This window comes from Hoplias malabaricus, chromosome 12 (genome assembly GCF_029633855.1).
Source record: "Hoplias malabaricus isolate fHopMal1 chromosome 12, fHopMal1.hap1, whole genome shotgun sequence".
NCBI classification, from domain to species: Eukaryota; Metazoa; Chordata; class Actinopteri; order Characiformes; family Erythrinidae; genus Hoplias; species Hoplias malabaricus.
Genome location: NC_089811.1, coordinates 19,004,731 through 19,019,481, shown reverse-complemented (window position 1 = coordinate 19,019,481; position 14,751 = coordinate 19,004,731). Strand labels below are relative to the sequence as shown.

The window sequence follows — 14,751 nt, the reverse complement described above, 5'->3', positions numbered from 1 at the left end:
GTAGATCCAGCAGCTTCAATTATAATATCTGTTACAGCATAAGCTTTTCAGGTGACATGCTTGGGAAATTACTGCCCAGGCAGCAAGAATATATTGGTCCCCTGGCCTAAAAATTAGACACTCTGCAGACTATAGACCCTGCTGGTCGACCATGGGCCCACTCAGAATACTTGTGTACAAGATCTAACTAGTTTTTAATCTTCTCAAACTGATTTAAAACTCTCAGAGACTTTTATTCTGGAAAATAAACTAATACAAAAATTACCATCAGTATGAGAAATACAATAATCATAATAAGTTGATTATGCAGAAAATGTCGACACTGTTCTGGATAATAATTATTTACTAAACTAATTTACAAAATAATTATTATTGAAAATAATGAGGAACATATTGGGAAATTGGACTGTGAATGGATTTTTTATAAAATTCTTTTTAATGACCAGTGGTCCACCCAAACGGATGGATTTTGGTCGGCCGGTCTTCTTGTTATAAGGATGTATTTACGCTAATAACTACCCTGATATTCCTGTCTGTCATGTATAGCCCTGTCTAGTGTGTTCCTGCCGCCTGTCTCATTGTTTCCTTTGATTGTCATGTGTGTGTATAAGCACATGGCTCTTTGTTTTGTTTCTGTCTTCCTTGTCTCCACCTTTGCTCCTCCCTCTTGTGCCTCCTTAGTGTTCCTGCTCCCTCGTAATCTGTCCCAGGTGTTTCTTGTTTGTGTTGTCTTTTTAAAGTCCATGTCAGTGTTTCCTGTTTGTGGGTCATTGTGGTTGTATGTATGTTTGTGGTTCACGGTCTTGCTAAGTTCTGGTCCTATGTTTTGTTTATCCTCTCTGTTAAGTGTTTAGCCTTTGTGATTAGCCTTCTAGTTTATAGTTTATCCTCTCTGTTTTGTGTTTATACTCTCTGTTAAGAGTTTAGCCTGCTCTGTTTAGTTCTTGTTTAGTTTCTTTGTGTTCTGCTATGTTTAGCCATCTTGTTTAGCCCTTGTGTTTAGCCTCTGTGTTTTGCCCTGGTGTTTAGTGTCTAGCCCTTGTGTTTAGCGTTCTAGCCCTTGTGTTTAGCCCCTTTGTCTAGTTCCCTAGCCTCTTTGTTTAGTTTCCTTTTGGTTATTATTAAAGTCTCCTGCGATTACCTCCTTCCTTAAAATACATCTGCAATGCACCATCTCAAAATTATGATTATAATGATTATAATTATGATAAATCTGATAAGAATTTGATTAGAAAACTGGAACACCCTGTAAACAGAAAGCTGGGCCTTAGAGTTTTCAAAGCACCTCTCAGTGAATAAGATAAATATCAATATTGAGAGGCTTGTATTTTTGTTGACTGTAAAATGAAGAGATTTGTTTTTTTTAGTTTTAACAGAACATTTTCATATTCATATCTCGATTGTTCCATGTGTTTACTGCTATAACATTGTAGTAAAATTGTAATATTCTGCACAGATGTAGCCTATTATTTTGTAAACGTATTTTCATCTTTAAATGTGTAGACCAAGGAAGCGCTAAAGCTGGAAATATATATATATATTTAGGCTGTTAATTTAAATCTATTTTAATGTACTGTAATGTAAGGGCTGTTTAAAATTGTATATAATCTATAGCATTATTTATGCCAGAAAAACTTATCTGTCACTTTTCAATGACAGAATTTGCTACAGGTATGTTAGACATGCAAATAAATAGAAGATCTTGCAATAACCTGCAACAACAACAAAAGTCGAACAGGGCAAAGTCAAAAAATGAAATACATTTTTAAAAATGTAAATAATATTGATAATATTGTAGTTACACTGTTTTCTTACATTTCAGTGCTCAGTGTAAGAGGAAAAAGCTCTAAAGAAGTATCCATCAAAGGCTCAGTCAATCAAAGATATGGGTTGTGGCTCACATCTGTCAAGTGTCAAGTCAGTAAATAGTCAAAGAGCTAAAAAATAATGTTCTTCAACATGCAAAGAATTTAGTTCATTCGAAACAATTCAGCGAATCCATAATAATCTTATTGTGTGTTGGGAAAACCAGAAAGCACAGCTGGATATGTGAGACCTTTGATAACACATGTTCTCATTGCATGAGAAAATGTATTAATGATGTGATAACTTTAAACATCTGGTCTCAGGCATAATTTGGAAAACTGTTGTTACTTAACACAGTCCTCCACTATATAAAGGAATACAACCTAAAACTAATAGAAATGGCCATACCTAAATTCTAGGCAGAAATACTGCTGAGTTCTCTGAGCCAAACATTCAAATGTGCTCTGGTCAGATGAGTCCATGTTTCAGCTTGTTTTTGAGAAAAATGGATGTCGAGTTCCCTAAGCCAAAGACATAAGGCACCATCCAGACTGTTATCAATGATACAGTAGGTGCAAAAGCCAAAATCTGTCATGGCAAGGGGACGCTTCAGTGTTAACGACATGGGTGACTTGCCTATGATATGTAGGTTTATATTGGGATTTTAGAGAGACATATGCTGCCACTGTCACACAGCTCCAGGGTCCTGGGGTAGTGGGTTCAAGCCCCTCTCCGGGTGACTGTCTATAAGGAGTTTGTCCTCCCTGTGTCCATGTGGGTGATCCAGTGTCCTCCAACCATCTAAAAACATGTTGGCTACTCCACAGTGTCCATAGGTGTGTGTGAGTGAATGTGTGAGTGTGTGTTACCATGCAAAAGACTGGTGCCCCTCCCAGGTTGTGTCCCTGCCTTGTGCCCAGTGATTCCGTGTAGGCTCCAGATCAATGAATGAATACAGAAAATAAATGAATGAATGAATGAAGTGTGTCAACAGAGTGTGTATGTGCTCATCTGGCCTGTCTGCAGACCCGATCTGTCTCCTATAGAATATTATGAAGAGCAGTGGAAAATTGAGCAGCTTGAAATCTTGTATCAAGCATGAATGGCCAAAAATTCCATTTGCCATACTTCAATAGTTCGTATCCTCAGTTCCCAAAAGAGTACAAATGTGTAATTGAAGGAAAGGTGTGTGGGTCCTAACATTTTTGAGAGTTGCATGCATTAAATACATTTTTTATTTCATATTTACAGAATACAAGTACAGCAGTGCTTCCAGAAATTGTAACACTCTGCCTATTGACTGGCCACTGCATGGGACATACAGAACCTAACTTGGTGGTCTATTAAGATGCATTGCACACTGTGAGTACATACTCAGTACACAAGTTATAGCTGAGCAGTGTTTCTCATGTAAATATATCTGTACCTGAGTTCTTCTTCTGATCATTAGTGTGGTTTTAAGGAATAATAATGCCTTAATAAGTGTGATTTTAGGAGAAAAACATCTCACACACACACATACACACACACACACATTATACAACTCAGAGTTGTCCTCCCCCTTGCATAGTAATGAGTGTATGTCCATTACAAGGTCATTAGAGTGGGCTCTGTCTGAGGGCTTGGACTTTGATAGCTACTGACGAAATCAAAATCAAGTTGTTACCTCCCACATTTTCTTGTATTACCATGGATACAGAGTGCTTATGGTGGTGGTTTTAAAAGATATACAATGCAGTCTTCTTCTGTTCTCTCTGTCTCTTACTCTCTTTTCTTATCTTTTCTCTGAAATCAATGGTATTAATAGGTATTTTTCCATAAATGCTAAAAGAAGAACATTTGTGAGGCCATATTTTGATGAATGGGTGATTAATCCTGGATCACAAACACCACTCCAAGCTCCATCACACTAATGAAATCATTGTGATTGCTTCACAGCTTAGTATTGTGTTTCTATACCCTCTGATCAGTGCTTGGCATTGGGCATGGTGACCATAAGCTCATGTGCAGTGAGTCCAGAATGTCTCATTCTGTTGTCTGTAATTTCCATGGAGATTTTACAAGTGGTGTGTGCAAAACAATGTCAGTAATGAGTGCACTTCAAAACTTCAAAGATTTCTACAAACCTAGTGTATATTCTCTCTCTCTCTCTCTCTCTCTCTCTCTCTCATTCTCTTTCCCCATCTCTGTCTCTCCTTCCCTGTCTTTCTCAGTCTCACTCTGATTTCTGCCTTTAAAGAAGTCCATAGTTAATTATAGGTTATTGTTATTTAGAGGGACACTAAAACACACCAACAAAAGCTCTTGTACCTCTCTTAAACTATTCCTAAAATTAGTGCTTTTCATTGCTGGCATGATGATAATAACTGTTGTTCAGACTTTTATCTCAGAAAGCCGTCAGTATACTGTGAACAAGAGTCCCAAGTGGTTAATCTTAACATCCTCAAAATTCTTTAGAAACAGGAAAATCTGCTCCCCTTCTTTCATACTCTGCTTAGTTTAACTCTATTCTATTTATATTGTGAATTCCAATTGTGCTAAAACAATAGAGCACTTAACAGAGAACACATTTTCTTATGAAAATCTTTCTACTTGACTGAATAAGCCAGCATAGTGTTCATACAGACATTATCTTGTGAATATATAATATGTTCATAGGACTGTGAGCATCTGCTCATCCAACAGTAACAGAAAGTTCATTCCCCTTTCCTGCAGTAACAAGTACTACTCTTTTTGTGAACATTTCTGTGAAGAGAGGTTTTCACGTGAGTTCTGGGTCACAAATGCCACGCCTAGGTGCCATGTTCCTAGGTAGGAAAATCTAAATCCAGCTTAAAAGTGGAAAATGCAGTCTCATGGCAATACGGCCCATTGCTGGGATGCTAAATATCTCTCTAGCCCATAATTTGGCATAGTAAAGTTAGGCTGTAGGACCACACCCTACAACGCCTCCTCTCAGCCCTATATATATGTACCCCGCAAATTCACGTCATTTCTGTGTCGGACAAACATGCTTCATCTAGTTCAGGAGACGGATCTCGACTCGACTGCTTCACTACGTCAGCTCAGTCTTCCGCGGTGGGTCATTCCTGCTGATCCCCATATTTGGAGCCGTGTTCGGCCATTATAAAGCCCACTGAGCCTCCTGTTTTAAAAAAAAACTTGCTCCCACCTCCACCCCGTCTCCATCCTTTTCTCATATTCATTTAAACAACGGGGGTTCGGCTTCATACGCATTCATTAACCGCCCTGAACTCTTCCCAAAGACTTCTGAGTTCACCTCCCCATTTCAGCCTCTACGGGCGTGGTCCGTACTAGCAATATATATGAATTTGTTATGGCATACACATCCTTCAGCAACCTCTAATAGGAATATATGTAATCTAGTGTAAATTAATTATAAAGCATTCAGTCTACATATGTAAAATAAATAAAAAACACTCTCTGGAATAGTCAAAGGAGGTGTGTATAAAAGCTTTATATAACATGAATAGCAATATACAGTATACATGGATCTAATAGAAATAATGGTAAATAAAATTAAATTAATTTTTTCAGTGCATCTGGGTATCTGGAGGGCCTACCAACCCACAAACACAACAAATGGTATCCATTAGGGTGAGTGGACCAGCATTTATTCCATAAAGTGCTCTATCTGTCAGAAGTACTATCTGCTATGTGCATGTGGGTGCGTGTATGTGGGTGTGTGTGCGTGAGTATATGTGTGCGTGTGTGTGTGTGTGTGTATGCGAGCATATGTGTGTGTGTATGCGTGCATGTGTGTTTATGTATATGTATGTGCCTATGTCATGGAACTCGCAGTGTCATTCTCTTCCTGATGTTTAGGTCTTTCATGATTAAACTTAATTAAACTCAATTACACAGGAACAATGGAGGACCAAACTGGCCAAAATTAAAAAATATATGTATTCACTCATTAAGCGTGATGCCACAACATTTCATGGGTCCAATAGGGCCTTCTGTCCCGTGTCATACATTCATAGACATGTATTTTCTGTTTGAATAAAGCTGAATACCTAATCAGAAAATATATACGAAATAGTATATATAGTATATAAACGAAAAAAATATATAAATAGTATAATAATAAATAACAAATATATTTTAGGTATAAAGGTATAATTTTGTTACTGTCTGTTTACCAGTATGAAAATAAGATACTCTCAATTCTATGAGTTTGCTACTTAGTGTTTGTGTATTTTATTAAATAAAATTATTATTAAAAGCTTATCAGTAGATTTTTGGTGCCTATTTTGATTACTGTACTAACACACAAACAAAAACCGCTGTATTGTTTGATATACTATAATAATGCTTGTATTCCTTCCCTCTAGTATGAAACAAATTTATTTATATATTTTATCTGTTATACAGTTCCTGTGAATTTCTGTAATATTAATTCTTAATATCTGAAAGGAAATATAAAGATAGATGTTGCACATTTAAGCAATTTCTGGATAACATTAAAGATACAAACATTTACACCAGTCATTCATTACAATAAAATAACACTGCACTCATTGTGAATTTTATCAGCTCCATTTACCATATGCCCTTTGTAGTTCTATATTATAGAGCGAAGTCCATAGAATCTTAATGAAATTCTTTCCTATCAGAACATTTTACATGAGCCTAACTATGTTTAGACCTACGATCAACAAGACCTCAGGTGATATTGATGGAGAAATTGTCATGTTAGCATGATGGACATGGGCTTGGGGGTACTTTGGAAAATCAATGTCACTTACACACTGCCACTGCATCAACTTGAAAAGGTATTATTAAAAAGAAGCCATATATTAAAAGGAACATCTACGACTGTGGGGAAATGCAGTTCCCTCTGGTTGTTGCTTGTACATGGTTGAAGTTTAACTTGTCTAAGTTTTTAATTACTGTTTGAATTACAACAGAAACTCATTAGTAACTCAAATTGTTTATCTCCCGAATTTGGAAATATTTCCACCTTAAGTGATCTGAAACAGCAAAGATAAGTCAACGTTACCAATGGAGCAGGAATAGAGCAATATTATTATCTCGGGTCATGCTTTTCAATATTTGGAATTCTCTCCATGGTCTAAAAATCTCCAGATAGAGAAAGCCTAGCATACCAGATGGAGACACTTTGTTTTTTTACTCATTTACAGACACTGGGGTTTTGTAAACACATTAGACCAATTTGGTGCACACAAAAAGACTGGAGACCTAGCAATTAGTGAGAAAATATCTTCTGAATTTTATTGTGTGTTTTATTGATCACAATTAGATAAATATAATTTAGCACAGAGTTTAATTTAATGCCAGTGAGATCTCTGGGCCTGAAGTAATTTGAGTTGGATAGAAAGGCAGTGGAAATATCTTCTGGAGCTGTGTTTTGTAGGTGTAAGATTAGAGACAGTAGCTCATCCATATGGTCACTGGAGCTGATAAAATGGACAATAAGTGTAGAAACCTATTGGCTTTAATGTTATGGCTGGTCAGTGTATATATCCATGTTTGGATCTTTTTTAAATTAAAGTCTCCAATCCATTAGTTGCCAAAAATAATCTCTGGGTTGCTTGATTACTACAGAATTGATTCTGACAGCCCTGTTGGTGCTTATGATAAAATGTGGGGCATTTACATCACTTCTGCAGGAGCCAAGGGCAGCAGCTTATAACAGCCAAGTCCAGCCTGCTAAATGTATATAATTGCTGATTTAGTAAATGCAGGTGTTTTTTTTTTGTTTTTGTTTTTTTTTGCAGGATAGCTGTACATCAGTGAGAAATGCTGGGTCACGCATGAAAGGCAGAAACGCTCATTAAAGCAGCATGTCATAAATAAAAGGAAATCATAAATAAAATGCTTGGAGAGATACTACACTTAGACATGCAATGGGAGCTAGATTGAAAGTGACATCCCCTGATGCAAATGCTGGCACGATGATCAGATTTAACCTTAAGCAGACAGACACCTGAGCCAATGAGAGGTTCTGAGAGATCCACAGCTGTTTAATATGCTTGCCTGTTTCCTGCAGCATTGTGGGATAGTGCCAGGGAGTCAGCATGTGATTGATGGATGACAGAGCTTTCTCTCTGTCCTCTGCTGTTTTTACCACAGCTCATTCACACATTTACTGGCTCTGAGCTATATAACACCCACCATCTCTATCTCTCTCTCTCTCACACACACACACACACACATATTCGACAGATTCCAATTATTTCATAACTAAATTAAAAAAATAAAGCTATGCCTGTGTACATCTATAAGCTAGGGATTATTGTTACCTGATTATTAACAATTTAAATGTGTGTATAATTACCAGGGCATTAATGTAAATCTAACATTCAAACTAACATTCAAACTAATCTTTGAAATGTAACCTGACCCTCAACAATGGTGTTATGTTCCACTAAAGTATCACAGAAATATTGCTAGCGATTTATGTTTTGGGGCTAAGTGAGCTAAGGGCGTGCTGAGGGTATGGGGTCAGCAGAGTTTGGTTTGTGTAGAAGGAAACAAAGCGCATCCCATAGCAATTCAATATGGAACTTTTAGTGCACAGATATAGGGTGATTCCATATTTTACATTGCATTATTTAGGGGGTGGGGCTAACAAACTTATTGTAAAATTGGCCCTACTTTCACTTCTGGGAGAAAGGGTGCATATTTTTAATTTTTCATAAAAATATATTATTAATGTATTCATTGTCTGTAACCACTTATCCAGTTCAGGTTCGCAGTGGTTTTGGAGCCTGCGTGGAATAACTGGGCACAAGGCAGGAACACACCCTGGAGGGGGCGCTAGTCATTCACAGGGCGACACACGCACACATTCACTCACAACTATAGACACTTTTTTTTTGAGTCACCAATCCACATAACAACGTGTGTTTTCAGACCATGGGAGGAAACCGGAGCACTCGGAGGAAACCCACGTGGACACAAATAAAAAATACACCCCTTTTACAGTATGGTATGGTACGTCCTTCTTGTCCAAAGCAAAATACAAATTTTAATCCTGTTATAGAGGTAGCCTAATTGTCGTATTAGGAGTTATACCCAAGCATTCTTACTAGTTTTCCTGAGTAAGCTGATAGAAAACTAATTTGCTGTGCTTCTAGGAATTACACAGTATTCTACATAAACCACTAGCACCTTTATACAGTATCTGACAGTGTGTTGTGTAAATTTGTATATCTGGAGATGATAAATTTTCACATTGAAAAAATAATCTGCTGATCAATCTTCTTGGACACATCTTCTCAAAGTATTGGCCGCGTAAAATAGTGAAAACCAACATTAAAAAAGCTATCAAAGAAAACAACATAGCTATATATATATATATATATATATATATATATATATATATATATATATATATATTTATATATTTATATATATATATATATATATATATATATATACACAGTGGAACCTCTACCTAAGAACTGACCCGGTTCGTAAGTGGTTACATATCGCTACCTTGAAGATGTGACGACTTGCTGGAGGAGTAACGCAGGTACTGGCTGTATGACGGGAGGTGGGGGTGGGTGGAATAACGGAGAGTGGGCGGGTGAATGTGGGGAGACGAAGCGTAGATACGACTTAACTTAGCATGAATTTTGATGTCTGCTATTTACACTAATGCTAAATTGCTAAAACTACAATTTGCTAATCTTTAAAGCTCACTCAAGTCTGGGTGCGCTGGGAGACTCGCCTATTGGGGCCAGTGGCCATTTCTTCCAGCCGCCGGCTCGGCGGAGGCTCGGGTTCGTTTCTAGAGTCATGGTTCGTTGGTGGAGGCAAAAAATATTCAAATGCCCGGTTCTTGGAAAGTTTGTTAGTATAGGTGTTCTTTAGTAGAGGTTCCACTGTGTGTGTACACATATATATATATATATATATATATATATATATATATACACATATATACATACAGGGTGGGCCATTTATATGGATGCACCTTAATAAAATGGGAATGGTTGGTGATATTAACTTCCTGTTTGTGGCACATTAGTATATGGGAGGGGGAAAACTTCAAGATGGGTGGTGACCATGGCAGCCATTTTGAAGTCGGACATTTTGGATCCAACTTTTGTTTTTTCAATGGGAAGAGGGTCATGTGACACATCAAATTTATTGGGAATTTCACAAGAAAAACAATGGTGTGCTTGCTTTTAATGTAACTTTATTCTTTCATGAATTATTTACAAGTTTCTCTTTGTTTACAGCCATTGACATGTCGCAGAGGTTAACACATGAGGAGCGGATAGAAATTGTGTTGATGTGTGGTGAATGCAGTAAACGGGTCATTGCAGCAGATTTCAATGCAAGACACCCTAAAGAAAAAAGAACACCCAAATGAAATTGATGGTATGGTGTGGCATATGGGGTACAAATACAGTGGGGCCATTCTTCATCAATGGAAACCTCAAGGCCACTGGATATGCGAAATTGCTACATGATGATGTGTTTCCCTCTTTAGGCACTGAAGCTGGCCCATTCCCTGAGTTTTTCCAGCTAAGATGGTGCACCACCACATTATGGGTGTCAGGTCCGAGCATTCCTAGATGAACAGTTTCCTGGAAAGTGTATTGGTCGTCGTGGGCCAGTTGAATTGTCCCCAAGGTCTCCCGATCTGACCCCCCTTAGACTTTTTATCTTTGGGGTCATCTGAAGGCAATTCTTCCCATTGAAAAAACAAAAATTGGATCAAAATGGCCGACTTCAAAATGGTCACCACCCATCTTGAAAAGTTTCCCCCTCCCATATACTAATGTGCCACAAACAGGAAGTTAATATCACCAACCATTCCCATTTTATTAAGGAGTATCCATATAAATGGCCCACCCTGTGTATATGTGTATATATATACACACACACACACACACACACACACACACACATCTCCACTGGACTACTCCTGTTTTTTGACAATCTCCATGTCTTTTATGTTGGAAGGATTCTTTGCCATCGGTTGGGCCTTTATTTCCTTTTTTCCACAGAGTAATAATAGGATTCAAATCTGGTCTCTGATTAGGAAACTTCAAAATGCTGATGTTGTTTTGTTTTAACCATTTCTTGACCACTATGGCTGTAGTTGAATGGCAAGGTTTTCTGCAGACATCCTGATGTTTTTCTCTCTAATATCTAATGCAGTCCTCTTTTCTCATAATGCTGTTTACATTGCCAACGTCACCTGGCCCATTGGCAGAACAAATAAAAATCTTAAACATTACATTACCATCACCATGCTTGACCGTGGGGATAGTCCTCTTGAAGTCAAATGCTTGTCTTTTGTTTTGCCAAACAAAAGCCATATCCCTGTGTCTAAACAACTCTGTTTTCATCTTATCCAACACCGTATTGAGGACCAAAACCTTTGCAAATTCCTTTGCGCATCTTTTATATTGGTCAGGATCTGTGGAGCTCAGCTTTGTGAAATGTCTGTTGGGGTGTCTACCTTGGGAAATTGATATCAGTATTGCTCAGATTCATCAGGATGGCAATGATGATGATCCTTAGATCCTTCTTGACCTTTATCAATATGCTTGCCACTGCATGAGTCAAGCATGAAGATACATAAAGTACTGTAGTATGGGATCCATTTTCCCTTGAATTTGTTTTATATTTGAAGTCTTGCAGACATTCTTTCAAATTTATATTTTCACAATTTTGTTCCACTCAGTGCTGATGGCTTCAAACTCTGATTAATAGTAAAAATTAAAACTAGTTTGTGTGTAAATATCTTTATATAATACTAAATAAATAAATATTCAATGAAATAGAAAAATTCATTATAAGATTAATAACTGCACTCAGATTGCTCATGTGCAAAATCACTACTCAAAATGGTTCTAAAAGCAGCAATGCTGTTGAGGCAGAATGTATGTAATTGTTGCCAGCCAAAAGTAGGGGATGAACGTGATTGGTTAGCACACATTGGGAGGAGTTTTTGTTCCATAAATCAATAAAGATGCTGAAACCCAGGTGTTTGACTTACGAAAGCCCTGAAGGTAAAGCTGAATAAAAAAGTTTAATGTATGTTCCTGAGGCTTGTATTGCCTGCTTTGACTGTGGAAAATAACTTCATGCAATAATTTGTTAAAAGTGCTGTAAAGTGTTGATTGAATGGATGATGATGATGTAACTCTCCATAGAGGAAGCTGCAGAATGTTATAATGCTCTGCTGCCTCTGAGGCAGATTTTTAAGAAGACAGAGTTGATTAGCACACGCCTGCTGCCTCTGAGCAGAGCATTACTGTATATCATTCTGCAGCTTCTTTAAAGTAAGCAGTCATAAATCAAGTATGCAGGAATCTACTTCTTTATAATTTGATTTAGAGGAAGAAGAGTATTTTTACATTCTGCAGCTTCCTCAGGGGCAGAGTCACACTGTCCTCAATTTAAGCAAAACAGAATGCTGAATTTTTTTGCAACACTTCTAACAAATTATGAAAAATAATTAGGTGTAAAAAAGTATTTTTTTATTAATTTAAAAAAATGTTTCATTGTTTTTAAATTTGTTTGCTTTTTTTCCCTTCCAAGGTCATTTCTGGCAGACAGAGCATGCAAACCATGAGGGTCTAGGCAGAGCTTTACCGGTTTATGATGCAGTATATGAATAATCTCTGCCCAATATGTGCAAACCAATCACATTCCTCCTCACCTGTTGGCTGGTAATCAATAAGATTTTTTCTGCCTCAAAGATAGTGCTGCCTCTGGAACCATTTTGAGTAGTGATTTTTCACACGAGCATTCAGACCAGGCAAAATTGATTAGCTTGTTCTCAATTCACCAAAAATATGTCTTTGATCCTCTTTAGAAAACAACAATATGAAAGAAGCAAACCTTTCTGCCATATTCTGTTCTATCTCAGTTGTTAATACCATTAAACGTGTGTGAATGTGTGTTTGATTTGCACTCTAACCTGAGTACGCAGGAGTAAAGGCCAGCATCCTGTAGCTCTGCAGGTCTGAACCAGATGGCATCCTCTTCTTTACTCATGCGCAGGCCATCGAATGTGATTGGCTCTTCAAAGTCTCCATGCCCTAGCCCTGAGCTTCTGTACCACATCAGACTCAGCCCCACACTCTGAGCCTGAGAGTAGTTTGCTCGAATGTAGCCATAAAATAGAGCACACTTAATTTTCACTGGTTCACCGTGAAGCACGCGGTACTTCAGATAGTCCACAGACCAGTCGGTACAGCCATCCACTAAAGAGAGAGATAGAAAGAGAGAAAGACAGAGAATGTATGTAAAGGAATGTTCCATTATTATTTAGATGTTTATTTAAATAGTTAGAATTCACAATCTAATAAAGAAAGTTTGATGCACAAGTGACGCACAAGTACATGATTTTCTTTCCAGACCCCACTGAAATTTATTTTATATACTTTCATACCAAACAAAATAAAGCAACCAATCACCCATAGAGTGGAATTATACATTATGCATTATATACATTTGCCTTTGCTGTGGCCCCCTGGAATTTAAACCACTAAAAAGACTAAAAAGATCTATGGGCATCTCATCTATGTTGAACATAGCATTATAAAATAATTATTTAAATCCACAATATATGTTAGATTACAATATATGTTTATCATTACTATTTATATAAATTAATAAAGATTATTTGTTAGTCTTCTCATGTCCTTGGCTACATACCAACACATTTAAATCAGCAGTGATTAAGCCTTTGATCAAGAAACTAAATCTTGGTCCCAGTGTGCTGTCAAACTCTAGACCTATTTTGAATCTTTCTTTTATATCCAAGATTATAGAGAGAACTGTGAGAACTCATCACAGCATACAGACAGCACTAGTGAAAAAAAAATAAAACAGCCTTCACAGCCACCATCTGACTAAGTGAACTTTTTTTTTTGCTCTAGCTGGACACTCCACTTTCTTAAATCAGCTCTTGATGCGTTAATGGCATTATCTTATAGATTACTTTACAGTCATTTTACATATTGTGGCTGTGGAGTGTCGGAGGGGCACTCCACAGTAGTTTAGTGTTAAAAGACACCAGTAGATGAGAATATTGTTTTCTGAACCTGAAGAATGAGGCTGTTTGTCTGGTTATTGTAACAGGACTGTCAAAACATACATGGACATGATATGAGAAAGTGGAATGTTTATAACATTTTGAGGAAAAAAAAACTGAAAAAGCTGAAAAATAAATGAAATAAATTTTTACAAAGAGAATATAAAGGTCAAACTACAGTTGAAAAGTTTCTGTATGTGAACATGGGTCCTTGATGGCTGTTGAGGTGATGCACTGATGTTGCATTCAATTAAATAACTAAATAAATAATAATATTAGTAGACTATATTTGTCTGCCTCCTGTGAAGCCACATTTTGTAAGCAAATATTTTAGGCAATCCTCTCCTTTATGTAAACAATGCATGCAGTGCAAAATTAATTCATATGAAGGTAATCATAATTATTGAGAGAAATTAAGACAGCATGAGTCATGGTGCATTTGGAATCCATGCTGCTGCAGCAATAAAGGACTTAACCCCTTCTGCTAATTGCACTCAAACTAATTATGCTTCACTGTTGCAATTAAGCATTAAGTGTCAGGATGTTTGGATGTGTGTATAAATGTCTGTCTGTGTGTGTGTGTGTGTGTGTATATATATACTCAGGAGATTATACAAGATAAAGATAAAATAAAGAGCTTAACTGTTTTCAAACTTCTTGGGATTCCCACCAATGACTGCTACAACACCATGACTGTTTTATTATTAATTACTTACTGCTAGTGATAAGTCAAGGACAGTATTTGTTTAGTTGCTTTTCACCCTTATAATAGGAAAAGTGGACTTAGGACTTCCCAAGAAAAAAACAGCCCCACTAAAATAATTATGGCCAAATTCACATCTGGTCAAAAACAACAATAACACGTAAAACAATTAAAGCAAAATAAATTATTT

The 14,751-nt window shown here is 37.0% G+C and overlaps 1 protein-coding gene across 4 annotated transcripts in view; it reads right to left on the bottom strand.

The window, feature by feature from the left end:
* The window catches only part of il1rapl1a (interleukin 1 receptor accessory protein-like 1a), a 234,232-nt gene that overhangs the window by 99,752 nt on the left and 119,729 nt on the right, over nt 1-14,751 (bottom strand). For all 4 annotated transcript variants that reach the window (XM_066641201.1, XM_066641202.1, XM_066641203.1 and 1 more), the window contains one exon: nt 12,740-13,025. In XM_066641201.1, the coding sequence (XP_066497298.1) occupies nt 12,740-13,025 (286 nt within the window). The remainder of the gene's footprint in view (nt 1-12,739; nt 13,026-14,751) is intronic.